The sequence below is a fragment of the Pseudophryne corroboree genome, chromosome 7 (genome assembly GCF_028390025.1).
Source record: "Pseudophryne corroboree isolate aPseCor3 chromosome 7, aPseCor3.hap2, whole genome shotgun sequence".
Lineage (NCBI taxonomy): Eukaryota > Metazoa > Chordata > Amphibia > Anura > Myobatrachidae > Pseudophryne > Pseudophryne corroboree.
The window spans coordinates 438,399,348-438,417,391 of NC_086450.1; the positions used below are offsets into that span (position 1 = coordinate 438,399,348).

An 18,044-nucleotide genomic window follows, 5' to 3' on the forward strand; every position below is an offset into this window, starting at 1 on the left:
GGGCCATTTACAAGGCTCTAAGCTTAGCAAGACCTCTGCTTCAAGGTCAGCCGGTGTTGATCCAGTCGGACAACATCACGGCAGTCACCCACGTAAACAGACTGGGTGGCACAAGAAGCAGGAGGGCAATGGCAGAAGCTGCAAGGATTCTTCGCTGGGCGGAAAATCATGTGATAGCACTGTCAGCAGTATTCATTCCGGGAGTGGACAACTGGGAAGCAGACTTCCTCAGCACGACCTCCACCCGGGAGAGTGGGGACTTCACCCAGAAGTCTTCCACATGATTATAAACCGTTGGGAAAAACTCGACAGGTATTGCGCCAGGTCAAGGGACCCGCAGGCAATAGCTGTAGACGCTCTGGTAACACCGTGGGTGTACCAGTCAGTGTACGTGTTCCCTCCTCTGCCTCTCATACTCAAGGTACTGAGATTGATAAGATGGAGAGGAGTAAGCACTATATTCGTGGCTCCGGATTGGCCAAGAAGGACTTGGTAACCGGAACTTCAAGAGATGCTCACGGAGGATCCATGGCCTCTACCTCTAAGAAGGGACCTGCTCCAACAAGGACCCTTTCTGTTCCAAGACTTACCGCGGCTGCGTTTGACGGCAGGGCGGTTGAACGCCGGATCCTGAAGGAAAAAAAGGCATTCCGGATGAAGTCATCCCTATCCTGATCAAAGCCAGGAAGGATGTAACCGCAAAACATTATCACCGCATTTGGCGAAAATATGTTGCGTGGTGCGAGGCCAGTAAGGCCCGACGGAGGAAATTCAACTGGGTCGATTCCTACATTTCCTGCAAACAGGAGTGTCTATGGGCCTGAAATTGGGGTCCATTAAGGTTCAAATTTCGGCCCTGTCAATTTTCTTCCAAAAAGAACTAGCTTCAGTCCCTGAAGTTCAGACGTTTGTAAAAGGGGTACTGCATATACAGCCTCCTTTTGTGCCTCCAGTGGCACTTTGGGATCTCAATGTAGTTTTTTGGGTTCCAAAAGTCACATTGGTTTGAACCACTTAAATCTGTGGAGTTAAAATATCTCACATGGAAAGTGGTCATGCTGTTGGCCCTGGCCTGGGCCAGGCGCGTGTCAGAATTGGCGGCTTTATCCTGTAAAAGCCCTTATCTGATTTTCCATTCGGACAGGGCGGAATTGAGGACTCGTCCTCAGTTTCTCCCTAAGGTGGTTTCAGCGTTTCACCTGAACCAACCTATTGTGGTGCCTGCGGCTACTAGGGACTTGGAGGACTCCAAGTTGCTAGACGTTGTCAGGGCCCTGAAAATATATGTTTCCAGGACGGCTGGAGTCAGAAAATCTGACTCGCTGTTTATCCTGTATGCACCCAACAAGCTGGGTGCTCCTGCTTCTAAGCAGACTATTGCTCGTTGGATTTATAGTACAATTCAGCTTGCACATTCTGTGGCAGGCCTGCCACAGCCAAAAATCTGTAAATGCCCACTCCACAAGGAAGGTGGGCTCATCTTGGGCGGCTGCCCGAGGGGTCTCGGCTTTACAACTTTGCCGAGCAGCTACTTGGTCAGGAGCAAATACGTTTGTAAAATTCTACAAAATTGATACCCTGGCTGAGGAGGACCTGGAGTTCTCTCAATTGGTGCTGCAGAGTCATCCGCACTCTCCCGCCCGTTTGGGAGCTTTGGTATAATCCCCATGGTCCTTACGGAGTTCCCAGCATCCACTTAGGACGTTAGAGAAAATAAGAATTTACTTACCGATAATTCTATTTCTCGTAGTCCGTAGTGGATGCTGGGCGCCCATCCCAAGTGCGGATTGTCTGCAATACTGGTACATAGTTATTGTTACCAAAAAATCGGGTTATTGCTGTAGTGAGCCATCTTTTCTAGAGGCTCCTCTGTTATCATGCTGTTAACTGGGTTCAGATCACAAGTTGTACAGTGTGATTGGTGTGGCTGGTATGAGTCTTACCCGGGATTCAAAATCCTTCCTTATTGTGTACGCTCGTCCGGGCACAGTATCCTAACTGAGGCTTGGAGGAGGGTCATAGGGGGAGGAGCCAGTGCACACCAGATAGTCCTAAAGCTTTCTTTAGATGTGCCCAGTCTCCTGCGGAGCCGCGATTCCCCATGGTCCTTACGGAGTCCCCAGCATCCACTACGGACTACGAGAAATAGAATTATCGGTAAGTAAATTTTTATTTTTTTTGAGCTGTGTGTGTGTGTGTGTGTGTGTGTGTGTGTATATATATATATATATATATATATATAATATATATATATATATATATATACACGAAAATACTTCCTGTCTTTCTATCCAAATCCACAGTTTACAAGCGAAGATCATGAAATATGACATACGAGCGTATTAAAACACGGCAGAGGCAACTTATGCAATTAGAAATCCCTAGCACCCCTAGGGGTGTGTGGGGGTGGGCAGCAGCAGCACAGAGTATATCAGGAGACAGCATAACTGTGGAAGGACTGGACCAATTTACAACAAACTTGGTACACATATGCCTTACAATCTGGGAACAAACACTATGGGGTCAGACACTCCTAGCATCCCTAGGGGTGAGGCAGCAGCACTGAGTATTTCAGCAGACAGCATAACTCTGGAATGCCAGGAGCAATTTACACCAAACTTGGTACACATATGACTTACACTCTGGAAACAAACACTATGGGGGGTTATGACACCCCTAGAACCCCTAGGTGTGGGACAGCAGCACAGAGTATGTCAGCAGACAGCATAACTGTGGAAAGACTGGACCAATTTACAACAAACTTGGTACACATATGACTTAGAAGCTGGGAACAAACACTGTGGGGGTCAGACACCCCTAGGGATGAGGCAGCAGCACAGAGTTTTTCAGCAGACAGCATAACTCTGGAATGCCAGGAGCAATTTACAACAAATTTGCTACACATATGACTTACACTCTGGGAACAAACACTGTGGGGGTAACACACCACTAGCACTCTTAGGGGTTGGGCCAGCAGCACACACTATATGAGGACATGCATGATATGTCAGTGATGACAGGCTGCATCATGTGACAGGGACAGTGACATGATGTGAGGAGGGAAATGCAGGTAGCACAAACCCACACACTGACAGTTATATAGTGGAAGTAGCACGGTCCCCCAGCAGCACAGAGTATATCAGGAGATACATAGTGTGCTGCGCTATATAAGAAACTGTAAATAAATCGATAATTTCACAGGGGCACTGACATGATGTGCAGAGGGGAATGGAGGCAACCGGAAGCCACAGACTGAGAGTTGTATAGTGGGAAGAGCAGGGTCCCTTGGGGGGACCAAAAAGGGGTTCGGCCACTACACAAAGTGCATCAGGGAAGCAAGATATGCCTATATACTAGATCTCCAACCAACGTAAATTAACGAACAACTATCATTCCAATTTACCATCCTCATACCATAGCGAAGCACAGATATTCAGCTATCTACAATGTTATTTATACTGTATGTTTAATATTTACATTTATTTTTGGAAACAGACATTCTTAACATCCCGGGCAACGCCGAGTACTCCAGCTAGTGTCTGTGTGTATGTATGTGTGTGTTGTGTGTGTGTGTGTGTGTGTGTGTGTGTGTGTGTGTGTGTGTGTGTGTGTGTGTGTGTGTGTAATATATATATATATATATATATATATATATAATGATAAGAATACACTTATCAGAGGGGTAAAATCACTAGGAACGGAACTAGTGCCCCAGTTCCTAAAAACAAAATTCACTTCATAATGAAATAGCGCCACCAGTTCGCCAGTGCTGCACAGAGGATGTTTGTCAGTGATATCGGTCCCTGCCACATTGGAGCTCACCGTCTAGATTCCTGAACATACAAGTGCCCACGCATACTAGGGCTATTTTTTTGTGTGCAAATCCAATTAACCTAACAGTTTTGGTATATTTTTGTTGGGGTGTGGGAGGAAACCTTCGCACACAAGAGAACATACAAACCCCACACAGATAGTGCCCTTGTCTGAAATTGAATTCACAACATCAGTACTGTGTGTAGGTACTGCTTACCACTCCGCCACATTTGGGATGTGATGCCAACTCATGCAGTCACTGTGTAGAGCACTACTAAACAATTTACAGAGAAGGGAGCTGCCCAGATGGGGTTTAAAAGTGATTTGGTATATGTAAGGCAATGGTTGAGCCCCAGATTATCATACAAGCTCACAAAGTTCTAAGCATTCCACATAGTAGATCCCAGTTCTGGAAATTTACTGATACTCGCTGTCTGTTATACCTGGGCCGTCTGGGACGTGCCAGAGGGGCAGGACGAGCAGCAACATACTGTGCAGAGATGTAATGCTGGCGTAAGACAGGCCAAATCGGAAGACAAACCTCAGTCTCTCGTCAGCTCATCCTGGGTAGGGAGATCCTAGACAGGATAATGTTGACCAAGGTATTATCCTTTTTCTGCGTCAGAGTGTTCTAACGGTCTCTGATTTCCCTCTCTCCCCACAGAGGACCCTCCAATGCCCGCCCTCAGATGTCGCTCTAGATTATGACCTCGAGTAAGAATCCACGATTCAATCATTTTTCAGCTGGTGCCACGAACGTACCACCAGAAAACACCAACGGGGTACCAGGTTTTGTCCCCACTGTTATTTTCTCTCTCTTGGTTCTCTCTCATCCTATATGCTTCACCTACCTTTATTGTGTGGTCTCGCAGCACTGGGTGATCTGGGCCTGCCCAATTATCATGTAACTCTCTGGTGCTGTACAACTTCTGCAGTCTGTCTCTGCTCCTCATTGAACCCCGTTTATAACTGACAGACCTATATGCACTTATTAAGGTTCATGCCATTTTCTGCTGTGCTAATGTGTAACTTGTCACATTAAACGTCCAATCTCATGCCACCTTACAACCACCCCTCTCATTGAATAAAACTGTTTCAGCTGTTCCCCCAAAATCCCTTTGCTGGTCTCGGCTTCCCTTATGACTTCAGTAACATTCGACACTTTGAGTTCTTGAAGTTTAAAGAACTTTTCCCCAAATGTGCGACTAGAAATGTATTTCCTCACCCCCTTCTGTGCACAGCTAGGAAGGCTCCTAAAATATGCCGCCTCTCCGGACCTTTTATCTCATTGCAATCATTTGTTCCTTAACTGCTCTGCAACACTAGCTGCCACAGTCCACCAACTCCATCTTATGCAGGGTACGTTCTCACCTCAACTCCTTTATCTGCTGGTGCGCTGTTCCAAACGCTGCCATCTTGCTTTGTCATTATATGTAACCGCACTACAGTGAGGGTGATTCACGCTGCCACAGACGTTTTGCTCATTTAAAAGAAGCCAATTGTTTATACTCTTATTTGTCTCCCCTCCTCCCCCCCCTCCTCCCCCCTCCTCTCTCTCCCCTCAATCCTCCTTCTCTACTCCCTTCTCTCTCCTCCTCTCTCTCCCCACCCCTCCTCTCTCTCTCTCTTTCTCTCTCTCTCCCCCTTCTCTCCTCCTCCCATCCTCTATACTCCTCCTCTTCCCCCCCTCTCTTCTCCTCCTCCTCCTCCTCTCTACTCCTCCTCCTCCTCTCTACTCCTCCTCCTCCTCTCTACTCCTCCTTCTCTCTTCCATCCCGCTGTCTTTCTCCTCCCCCTCCCCTTTCTTCTCACTATGGGGGGTATTCATTTAGTGCTGTGTTTTTCCGGCTAGCCGAAAAAACTTCACTAATTCGATGTAAGTGTATTCAATTGTGGGCATTTTCGCCCATTTTTGAGTCGTTTTTTGCCCATGCCTTTTCTTTTTTTTTTGCGAACGAATCGGCATGGGCGAAAATGGACCCAAAAACGGGTGAATGCGCCCGCAAATTCGCCAAAACATGTAGATCGACGGCGAATTCGCCAATCCATGTGGTTTTTGCCAGTGCCGTTTTTTTCGACCAGTCGAAAAAACGGTATCGGTATTGAATAAGTCGAATGTAAATTCGACCTATAAACAGCCGAAAAGTGCAGTTTTCCGCCTGGATGAAAAAAAGTCACTAAATAAATTCCCCCCTATGTATTCTCCCTCTCACTATGTCTTGTCTTGACGCTATGATTCTCATGTTAGTGATACATTGTTTATTCCTTATCTCTTGTTTTTTTTATTTTTTCCCCAGACCAGAATGGAAACCACATTTGGGCCCACATTCTCAGCCGTGACCACTGTTACTAAAGGTAATGCAGAGAATGAGGTGTGATTGGCAGTTTAAAAAGAAATAAAAATCCAACCGTAAATGATGTGCAATAAAACACTAAAGAAATACTCTGCTGGTGAGCCTCCGCAGTAATGGTGTAAGCTCTCCTGTCTGTCTTGCAGCTGATGGCACTAGCACATTTAAACAACATCGCAGGACGCCCTCCTCATCCAGCACTTTAACCTTCACCACCCGTGATGAAGATGATATTATGGTGAGTTAGAAAATGGAAGCCCATTGACCCTTGTGTCTTTAGCGCTGTGGAGGAGGAACTCCTTTGTGTGTAGATCGGCAGGCGTATTTTTGTTTGTTATTTAGTTAACTAGATTGACGTGTCGTTTGTTGTACCTGCCTGGAGTTGGGAATACAGAACTATGGGGCAGATGTATTAAGCCTGGAGAAGGGATAAAGAAGTGATAAGTGCAAGGTGATAACGCACCAGCCAATCAGCTCCTAACTGTCATTTTTCAAATCCGTAATGATTGACTGGTGTGTCATCGCCTTGCACTTATCACGGCTTTATCCCTTCTCCAGGTTAATACATCTGCCCCTATGAGCACTGACGTCAGGATGGCATTGCTCCTCTAAGAATTTATGTAGACAAACCACAGCCTACAGTGATAGTTGGCTAACGAAGAGCTTTGTAAATGGGCATTGAGAACAGCAACACTACTTCCCGAGCTAACGATGGGCTGTGTCCTCTACTAATTATAGCTAGAGATACCATTCATTGTAAGATAGTAAAAAGTCCTGACAGTCCTTAGAAGTGCTCCCACAATGCACTGCAGAGCTCATTGATGCTGCTGTCTGCAGATGTCATACCGCAGCAGTTTCCCTGGGGTGATTCTCAGATGGAAGGAAAGTAAGGAGAAGTCCCAGAAAGCCATGGCAATAGGCATTTATGCTCACCCATGTCAAGTTACTGCTATAACTATGAACATCAGATCAGTGCTGTACGCCCCGTGTGCCGTGCATAAACCATCGGCACCTGAGAGTGACCTGTGGAATTGCTAATGACCACAAATGAGTTAAAAAAAAAAAAAAAATGCTGGCACCATCCCAGAGGGAATATCATTGCCAATATATGCTCCCCTTTCCACCCCCCCCTCCACACTCAGCATATCCCCCTCCTTCCCCAGCCTGCTCACATCTCCAGCAGGAAGCAGCCGAGCTAGCTGAATTCAATAGGAGGAAGTGTCTGCATATACTCTCTCACAGAGCTGCCAGGGCTTAGAGCGGACAGCGCAGGGGCCGCCGAACCACACTCTGCAGGGTGCTGGAAGCCTCTGCCGTGCTGGGTATCTTTGCAGCGGTGTGGGTGCAGCAGGCACCTTGGCAAATGTAGTCACCACCTTGCGGTCAGGCCAGGAATGAGCTGCACTCGGTGGGACAACCCAACCATTAGTGACCAGGATGTAAGGAAGGTGGGCTGCGGATGGACTGAGAATGACAGGCGTGTAATGGAGTACTACCAGGCATATTCCTTTCCAGTTTCCAGCATGACTCATGGACATTGACTTGAATAGTTTCTCTCCTAAGATTGCCAGTCTGGATTTTGCGCCACGGATTTGGCACTGCTGGATCTTTTTCATTTGGTTTTCTTCTTTTCTAGCCTCCAATTACCACCTCCCGGCGCTCTGATTCCGCCATATCCGTGCGCTCCCTGCATTCTGACTCCAGCATGCCTTTGCGCTCCACCTTCTCACTGCACGAAGAAGAGGAAGAGCCGGTAAGGGGGAAATCTTAACCGTGTCACAAAGCTGTAAGTAGTCTGGCGCCGGCTTACCCCTCACGTTCTTTTCAGCCTGGGAGCGCCTGGTCGGGTGTAACCGAGAATTCTCGTACATCATGCCAGACATTCCCTTTAATCCATTTAGTCTGACAGCCCGCGGCAGGAGCTACATTTGTTGGCTGCAGCTGTCAGACAGTAGTGGGGCGAGTTAGCGATTGCATGAAATGGATAGGTACAGTGTCACATGCTACCGGGAGGAATAAGGCATGTGTATATACTGAAATACTGTATAATAAAATTCATCAAGAACTCGTGCACTTAAATAATTTATTTACTTGGTTCTTAATAATAGGTAATTTGGTGTTATAAGCACCAGCGGTGTCATGAGGCACAAAGTAAGGAGCAGTGATTTGGACTGATATGTGACACACAGCAAAGGCTTTTCCCCTTATTCCCATCACACTTCCTGTTACTGGGCTTGTTGAATGACACAGCTGGGAACCTATAAAATGGCTTCAGCAGTGGGCACAGGTTTTTATTCAGCTGCTCAGGAAATAAACATTCTCGGCGGGAAGTAATGGAGGCCAAAAATCGCTGGAGGTGCGGTATGTCGGACAATGTTCTTTTTAAAGGGGCAGACACTTACAAGGCAAAACCATGCCTTGTAAGTGAGTGCCCCTTTAAAAAAAACTTCCAAGATTGGCCGCCATCCCACGTCTCCGGTGATCTTGGACTCCATTACATCCCCTCCACGGTGTTCATTAACTTAGCTTTTATATACAGACTCCGCAAAAGTTTTTATGTGTTTTAAGAAAGGCTGTGTCCTTCATACAGCTGCCACAAGACATATAGGGGACATTTACTAAGCAGTGGAGATGTGACCAGTGGAGAAGTTGCCCCATCAACCAATCAGCAGCTCTGTATCATTTTATAGTATGCTAATTATAGATGGTACTTCAGTGCTGTTTGGTTGCCACGGGCAACTTCTCCACTGGCTCACTTCTCCGCTGTTATCACTGCTTAGTAAATGTCCCCCTAAATCACAAGACGCACACTGTGAGCGCTGCTTATGTAATCCGTATATAATGTCACACTGCCTCAGGTGAGGATAACTTTGCTGATAAATATCAGAATATTTACAGTTGGGGACATGAGGGGAAAAAAGCTCATTGACTTATAAAAGTACACATTATATTATAGTATATTATTTCATGTGCGCAGCGTTTAGATTAGAACGTGTTTGTGAGCAGAGCAGCGCCCCCATATGGCAGATAGTGAAGGTGTGTGGATTGCTGATGCATCCTTATCATGTGACCGCAGGAACTGCCACCAGTGGCAGGTCACCTAGGGTCATGTGGTTCTTATATGACAATCTCATTCATACTTCTCTTCTGTGTTCACACAGGACCCCCTTGTGTTTGCAGAGCAGCCTTCAGTGAAGCTTTGCTGTCAGCTGTGCTGTAGTGTGTTTAAAGACCCTGTTATCACCACATGTGGGGTAAGTGACTGTCTCGTACATACTCTCCACGCACGGAACTTGGGTCGCCTTCCACCATCCAGCCTGTAGCACAGCTAAAGTACTGCCAGACTTCTACACACACAAGCAGCTGCAACATAAGTAGTGCTAGAAGTCCCGTACAGTTCTCTGGTCCTGGCACAGACCTCCTGCTCTGATCACACACCAGGCCTCAAAGTGTAGCAAAGAATGGTTCTGAGGCCTCTGCTATTGAGGTGTGTTTTCTGGAGGCAGAGGTGTAACGATTGCCCCTCATCGATAAAGCTGAGATGTAGCAACCCTTTTAATGAGGACCAGTGAAGATGTTGCCTATAGCAACCAATCAGGCTATAACGATCATTTTATAGAATGTGCTAGAATCTGATTGGTTGATGTGGGCAACACCCCCTACTCATCGTCTTTAGCTGATGCATGTTTTGTAACATGTTCTTAGGTCAGATACACCCATATGATTGGTCCGTGATATTCCCATCCCATTATTATCTTCTCCTGAACCATAGACCTGGTATACACCTGTCTGATCCCTTCAGACAGCCCCTAATGCTGAATAAGTTATAATCAGAGAGGTATACTGTAGCCTGTTGCTCCACCGATGATGCACAGTGAGAATTAACGTCTGGGTGACACAAATTGCTTTGTGATGTTTGACGTTCCCTAAATAAAGCCCCAGTGTGTCACAGGCGGGTATTACCTCCAGTAGGCATTAGGTTATCCAAGTCCAGGGAACGCACAAAATGGATTCCAGCCCACCGGTTACAACGAGAAAACCCATTGGCACTTAGGGGCTGATTCAGACCTGGACGCTGCTACGGCAGTGGTCACAGGCTGAGGCCACGGTGAAGTGTGCGCCCGGGCAGAAGCTGCATTACGCTTGCGCACACAGTGAGATGCGACGGCATCTCACCTGTGCGGTCGCCTCTGCCTGATTGACAGGCAGAGGCGGTGCGGGAGGGGGCGTTGTGGCTACGTTGGTGTTGGTGGGGGGGGGCAGTCCAGACCATTTGCGAGGAAGGGGCTGGATTCGGTATGCGGGGCGTCCACCCGCATGTCAGAGTAATTGATCGTAGATGTGCGTTTTGTAGCACGTCTACGATCAACTCTGAATCGCCCCCTTAATGTTCAGTTCTAGAATAATTAACACCATCTGCTGCAGAGCTGTATGGATTAACCTCTCCATGGCTGGATCCATGGCAGTTGCTCCTAGCTGCTCCCATGTCCTGCTGTTTGCCCTGACCCCATGACTGAATTTTGTATATAAAAGCCCATCTTACATTGTCACAGAAATGTAAATTATTCCAGCAGTTTCTCATGTTATATATATATATATATTTCTCTAACGTCCTAAGTGGATGCTGGGGACTCCGTCAGGACCATGGGGAATAGCGGCTCCGCAGGAGACAGGGCACAAAAATAAAGCTTTAGGATTAGGTGGTGTGTATTGGCTCCTCCCCCTATGACCCTCCTCCAAGCCTCAGTTAGGTTTTTGTGCCCGTCCGAGCAGGGTGCAATCTAGGTGGCTCTCTTAAAGAGCTGCTTAGAAAAAGTTTTTTAGGTTTTTTATTTTCAGTGAGTCCTGCTGGCAACAGGCTCACTGCATCGAGGGACTTAGGGGAGAGAATTTCAACTCACCTGCGTGCAGGATGGATTGGATTCTTAGGCTACTGGACACCATTAGCTCCAGAGGGAGTCGGAACACAGGTCTCACCCTGGGGTTCGTCCCGGAGCCGCGCCGCCGACCCCCCTTACAGATGCTGAAGATTGAAGGTCCGGAAACAGGCGGCAGAATGCTCTTCAGTCTTCATGAAGGTAGCGCACAGCACTGCAGCTGTGCGCCATTGTTGTCACACACTTCACACCAAGCGGTCACGGAGGGTGCAGGGCGCTGCTGGGGGCGCCCTGGGCAGCAATATTTTAATACCTTATGGCAAAAGAATACATCACATATAGCCATTAAGGCTATATGTATGTATTTAACCCATGCCAGTTATCTAAAACTACGGGAGGAAAGCCCGCCGAAATAGGGGGCGGGGCTTATTCTCCTCAGCACACAGCGCCATTTTCCTGCTCAGCTCCGCTGTGAGGAAGGCTCCCAGGACTCTCCCCTGCACTGCACTACAGAAACAGGGTAAAACAGAGAGGGGGGGCATTTTTTGGCGATATATATTGGATATATTAAGCTGCTATAAGGAACAACACTTATATAAGGTTGTTCCCATATATATTATAGCGCTTGGGTGTGTGCTGGCAAACTCTCCCTCTGTCTCCCCAAAGGGCTAGTGGGGTCCTGTCTTCGATAAGAGCATTCCCTGTGTGTCTGCTGTGTGTCGGTACGTGTGTGTCGACATGTATGAGGACGATGTTGGCGTGGAGGCAGAGCAATTGCCGATAATGGTGATGTCACCCCCCAGGGAGTCGACACCGGAATGGATGGCTTTGTTTATGGAATTACGTGATAATGTCAGCACATTACAAAAATCAGTTGACGACATGAGACGGCCGGCAAACCAGTTAGTACCTACCCAGGCGTCTCAGACACCGTCAGGGGCTGTAAAGCGCCCTTTACCTCAGTCGGTCGACACAGACCCAGACACAGACACTGAATCTAGTGTCGACGGTGATGAAACAAACGTATTTTCAAGTAGGGCCACACGTTATATGATCACGGCAATGAAGGAGGCTTTGCATATCTCTGATACTGCAAGTACCACAAAAAGGGGTATTATGTGGGGGGTGAAAAAACTACCTGTAGTTTTTCCTGAATCAGAGGAATTAAATGATGTATGTGATGAAGCGTGGGTTAACCCAGATAGAAAAATGCTAATTTCAAAAAAGTTATTAGCATTATACCCTTTCCCGCCAGAGGTTAGGGCGCGCTGGGAAACACCCCCTAGGGTGGATATGGCGCTCACACGCTTATCAAAACAAGTGGCGTTACCGTCTCCTGATACGGCCGCCCTCAAGGATCCAGCGGATAGGAGACTGGAAACTACCCTAAAAAGTATATACACACATACTGGTGTTATACTGCGACCAGCCATCGCCTCAGCCTGGATGTGCAGTGCTGGGGTCGTCTGGTTGGATTCCCTGACTGAAAATATTGATACCCTGGATAGGGACAGTATTTTATTGACTATAGAGCAATTAAAGGATGCTTTCCTTTATATGCGAGATGCGCAGAGAGATATTTGCACTCTGGCATCGAGAGTAAATGCGATGTCCATATCTGCCAGAAGGAGTTTATGGACGCGACAGTGGTCAGGTGATGCGGATTCCAAACGACATATGGAAGTATTGCCGTATAAAGGGGAGGAATTATTTGGCGTCGGTCTATCGGATCTGGTGGCCACGGCAACTGCCGGAAAATCCACTTTTTTACCTCAGACCCCCTCCCAACAGAAAAAGACACCGTCTTTTCAGCCGCAGTCCTTTCGGTCCTATAAGAACAAGCGGACAAAAGGACAGTCATATCTGCCTCGGGGCAGAGGAAGGGGTAAGAGAGGGCAGCAAGCAGCCCCTGCCCAGGAACAGAAGCCCTCCCAGGGTTCTGCAAAGCCCTCAGCATGACGCTGGGGCCTTACAAGCGGACTCAGGAGCGGTGGGGGGTCGACTCAAGAATTTCAGCGCACAGTGGGCTTGCTCACAGGTGGACCCCTGGATTCTGCAGGTAGTATCTCAGGGTTACAGGTTGGAATTCGAGAAGTCTCCCCCTCGCCGGTTCCTAAAGTCTGCTTTGCCAACGTCTCCCTCAGACAGGGCGACGGTATTGGAAGCCATTCACAAGCTGTTTTCTCAGCAGGTGATAGTCAAGGTACCCCTCCTACAACAGGGAAAGGGGTATTACTCCACGCTATTTGTGGTACCGAAGCCGGACGGCTCGGTAAGACCTATTCTAAATCTGAAATCTTTGAACCTGTACATACAAAAATTCAAGTTCAAGATGGAGTCACTCAGAGCAGTGATAGCGAATCTGGAAGAAGGGGACTTTATGGTGTCCCTGGACATAAAGGATGCTTACCTGCATGTCCCAATTTGCCCTTCACATCAAGGGTACCTCAGGTTCGTGGTGCAAAACTGTCATTATCAGTTTCAGACGCTGCCGTTTGGATTGTCCACGGCACCTCGGGTCTTTACCAAGGTAATGGCCGAAATGATGATCCTTCTACGAAGAAGAGGCGTATTAATTATCCCTTACTTGGACGATCTCCTGATAAGGGCAAGGTCCAGAGAACAGCTGGAAGACGGAGTAGCACTAACCCAACTAGTGCTGCAACAACACGGGTGGATTCTGAATTTTCCAAAATCTCAGTTGACCCCGACGACACGTCTGCTGTTCCTGGGAATGATTCTGGACACGGTTCAGAAAAAGGTGTTTCTTCCGGAGGAGAAAGCCAGGGAGTTATCCGAACTTGTCAGGAACCTCCTAAAACCAGGGACAGTGTCTGTGCATCAATGCACAAGAGTCCTGGGAAAGATGGTGGCTTCTTACGAAGCGATTCCATTCGGCAGATTCCACGCACAAACTTTTCAGTGGGATCTGCTGGACAAATGGTCCGGATCGCATCTGCAGATGCATCAGCGGATAACCTTATCGCCACGGACAAGGGTGTCTCTTCTGTGGTGGTTGCAGAGTGCTCATCTGTTAGAGGGCCGCAGATTCGGCATACAGGACTGGGTCCTGGTGACCACGGATGCCAGTCTGAGAGGCTGGGGAGCGGTCACACAAGGAAGAAACTTCCAGGGAGTATGGTCAAGCCTGGAGATGTCTCTTCACATAAATATACTGGAGCTAAGAGCGATTTACAATGCTCTAAGTCTGGCAAAACCCCTGCTTCAGGGTCAGCCGGTGTTGATCCAGTCGGACAACATCACGGCAGTCGCCCACGTAAACAGACAGGGCGGCACAAGAAGCAGGACAGCAATGGCAGAAGCTGCAAGGATTCTTCGCTGGGCGGAAGATCATGTGATAGCACTGTCAGCAGTATTCATTCCGGGAGTGGACAACTGGGAAGCAGACTTCCTCAGCAGACACGATCTACACCCGGGAGAGTGGGGACTTCATCCAGAAGTCTTCCACATGATTGTGAACCGTTGGGAAAAACCAATGGTGGATATGATGGCGTCCCGCCTCAACAAAAAACTGGACAGGTATTGCGCCAGGTCAAGAGATCCTCAGGCAATAGCTGTGGACGCTCTGGTAACACCGTGGGTGTTCCAGTCAGTGTATGTGTTCCCTCCTCTGCCTCTCATACCAAAAGTACTGAGAATTATACGGCAAAAGGGAGTAAGAACGATACTAGTGGCTCCGGATTGGCCAAGAAGAACTTGGTACCCGGAACTTCAAGAGATGCTCACGGAGGATCCGTGGCCTCTACCTCTAAGACGGGACCTGCTTCAGCAGGGACCGTGTCTATTCCAAGACTTACCGCGGCTGCGTTTGACGGCATGGCGGTTGAACGCCGAATTCTAAAGGAAAAAGGCATTCCGGAAGAGGTCATTCCTACACTGGTAAACGCCAGGAAGGAGGTGACTGCACAACATTATCACCGCATTTGGAGAAAATATGTTGCGTGGTGTGAGGCCAGGAAGGCCCCCACGGAGGAATTTCAACTGGGTCGATTCCTACATTTCCTGCAAACAGGATTGTCTATGGGCCTCAAATTGGGGTCCATTAAAGTTAAAATTTCGGCCCTGTCGATTTTCTTCCAGAAAGAATTGGCTTCAGTTCCTGAAGTCCAGACTTTTGTAAAAGGAGTACTACATATACAGCCCCCGGTTGTGCCCCCAGTGGCACCGTGGGATCTTAATGTAGTCTTGGATTTTCTCAAATCCCATTGGTTTGAGCCGCTCAAATCGGTGGAGCTGAAGTATCTTACATGGAAAGTAACCATGCTACTGGCCCTGGCTTCAGCCAGGAGAGTATCAGAATTGGCGGCTTTATCATATAAGAGCCCATATCTGATTTTCCATACGGACAGGGCAGAACTGCGGACGCGTCCTCATTTTCTGCCTAAGGTGGTGTCAGCGTTTCACCTGAACCAGCCTATTGTGGTGCCTGCGGCTACTAACGAGTTGGAGGATTCCAAGTTGTTGGACGTGGTCCGGGCATTGAAAATATATATTTCAAGAACGGCGGGAGTCAGAAAGTCTGACTCACTGCTTATATTGTATGCACCCAACAAGATGGGTGCTCCTGCTTCTAAGCAGACGATTGCTCGTTGGATTTGTAGCACAATTCAACTTGCACATTCTGTGGCAGGCTTGCCACAACCTAAATCTGTCAAGGCCCATTCCACAAGGAAAGTGGGCTCATCCTGGGCGGCTGCCCGGGGAGTCTCGGCATTACAACTCTGCCGAGCTGCTACTTGGTCAGGGGCAAACACGTTTGCAAAATTCTACAAATTTGATACCCTGGCTGAGGAGGACCTTGAGTTCTCTCATTCGGTGCTGCAGAGTCATCCGCACTCTCCCGCCCGTTTGGGAGCTTTGGTATAATCCCCATGGTCCTGACGGAGTCCCCAGCATCCACTTAGGACGTTAGAGAAAATAAGAATTTACTTACCGATAATTCTATTTCTCGTAGTCCGTAGTGGATGCTGGGCGCCCATCCCAAGTGCGGATTGTCTGCAATACTTGTACATAGTTATTGTTACAAAAAAAAAATCGGGTTGTTATTTGTTGTGAGCCGTCTGTTCAGAGGCTCCTACGTTTGTCATACTGTTAACTGGGTTCAGATCACAAGTTATACGGTGTGATTGGTGTGGCTGGTATGAGTCTTACCCGGGGTTCAATATCCTTCCTTATTGTGTACGCTCGTCCGGGCACAGTATCCTAACTGAGGCTTGGAGGAGGGTCATAGGGGGAGGAGCCAGTACACACCACCTAATCCTAAAGCTTTATTTTTGTGCCCTGTCTCCTGCGGAGCCGCTATTCCCCATGGTCCTGACGGAGTCCCCAGCATCCACTACGGACTACGAGAAATAGAATTATCGGTAAGTAAATTCTTATTATATATATATATATATATATAACGAAATAGAGGAGATGGCGCCAAGGGAGTTATATCAACGCCCTACCTAAAAACGGACCCTTACAGTACTCTCCGGATAAATTACGTCAGATAACAAATACTAACATAAAAATGTATTAAAACAACATATAAACCCGACACAAATGTTCAGAAGTATACAGAGTTGATACATTTACATTTGTCGCACAATTTGAACAATCAGTTTGTAGTGATGAGGAAAAAGCGTAGATATATCACTACGATTTCCTCCTTCTCCTTATTGTAGATTCGGAGGTAACATCAGATAATAGATAGATAAATAACCCAACGCGTTTCGTCTTGTTCCAAGACTTCATCAGGGGTAAAATCTACAATTGTAGAATAATAAGTCAAAACAAATACATAGCAATAAGTATCTTACACTCACATATAACTTGACATATTGGTATCAAAAGAACATGACATAGCAACATGAGGAGGAAAACAGAATAAATAACATGAAGAAAGAGGAAAAAAGAGAACCTCATGTTGCTATGTCATGTTCTTTTGATACCAATATGTCAAGTTATATGTGAGTGTAAGATGCTTATTGCTATGTATTTGTTTTGACTTATTATTCTACAATTGTAGATTTTACCCCTGATGAAGTCTTGGAACAAGACGAAACGCGTTGGGTTATTTATCTATCTATTATCTGATGTTACCTCCGAATCTACAATAAGGAGAAGGAGGAAATCGTAGTGATATATCTACGCTTTTTCCTCATCACTACAAACTGATTGTTCAAATTGTGCGACAAATGTAAATGTATCAACTCTGTATACTTCTGAACATTTGTGTCGGGTTTATATGTTGTTTTAATAAATTTTTATGTTAGTATTTGTTATCTGACGTAATTTATCCGGAGAGTACTGTAAGGGTCCGTTTTTAGGTAGGGCGTTGATATAACTCCCTTGGCGCCATCTCCTCTATTTCGTTTCATATTTTCACACATTTAGTTCCTCCTAACAGGGAACTTAGAGGATACAGGCAGCCATATAATTTAATTAATTTTAGTGTTTTATTTGAAATAGCGCAGTGGGAGAGTAATTCTTGTCATATATATATATATATATATATCTCCTATATATTTGTCTAAATCTGTGACTCTGTGCCCGTAACGCTGGGTGGAGTCACAGCGGTGGGCGGAGTCAGCAAGTCTCTGCTCCGGCTGCCTGTCCATCTCTCTCTCTCCCCTCCCCCCACCCATCAGCAGCTCTGATTCCCCGGCCGCGGCGCCGGCCCAATAACAACGGCTGATGCCGCCCCAGGCATACACATTAGGAGGGACGGGTGGCGCAGGAGAAGGCTCTCATAGCCCTCCCTGCGCCGTGTACACAGACCCGCCGCCTCCTCCGCACAAATCCCGCTGTCAGCTCTCCTGCTGTGACAGGAGGCGAGTGCTGCAGTGACGTCATCTCCTGCAGCACTCTCCTCCTGTCACACAGCCGGCACACACTCTCCAGTCTCCGGGGGCTGCCAGCATCTACAGGCAAGCTGGAAACACCCCCGGAGCGAGAGAGAACAGACCCGCGAGGCCACGCCCCTTTCACAGCAGGCCAC

The 18,044-nt window shown here is 47.4% G+C and overlaps 1 protein-coding gene across 7 annotated transcripts in view; it reads left to right on the forward strand.

Moving 5' to 3' along the window:
* Nucleotides 1-18,044, forward strand: part of TRAF7 (TNF receptor associated factor 7) — a 130,331-nt gene that overhangs the window by 50,820 nt on the left and 61,467 nt on the right. For 2 of the 7 annotated variants that reach the window (XM_063934901.1, XM_063934902.1), the window contains exons 2-6: nt 4,478-4,595; nt 6,111-6,168; nt 6,311-6,402; nt 7,801-7,917; nt 9,326-9,418. In XM_063934901.1, coding sequence (XP_063790971.1) covers nt 4,518-4,595; nt 6,111-6,168; nt 6,311-6,402; nt 7,801-7,917; nt 9,326-9,418 — 438 coding nt within the window. In that variant the 5' untranslated portion in view covers nt 4,478-4,517. Of the gene's footprint in view, nt 1-4,477; nt 4,603-6,110; nt 6,169-6,310; nt 6,403-7,800; nt 7,918-9,325; nt 9,419-18,044 lie in introns of those variants that run through there. The other 5 variants (XM_063934903.1, XM_063934904.1, XM_063934905.1 and 2 more) reach the window with 3 other exon arrangements.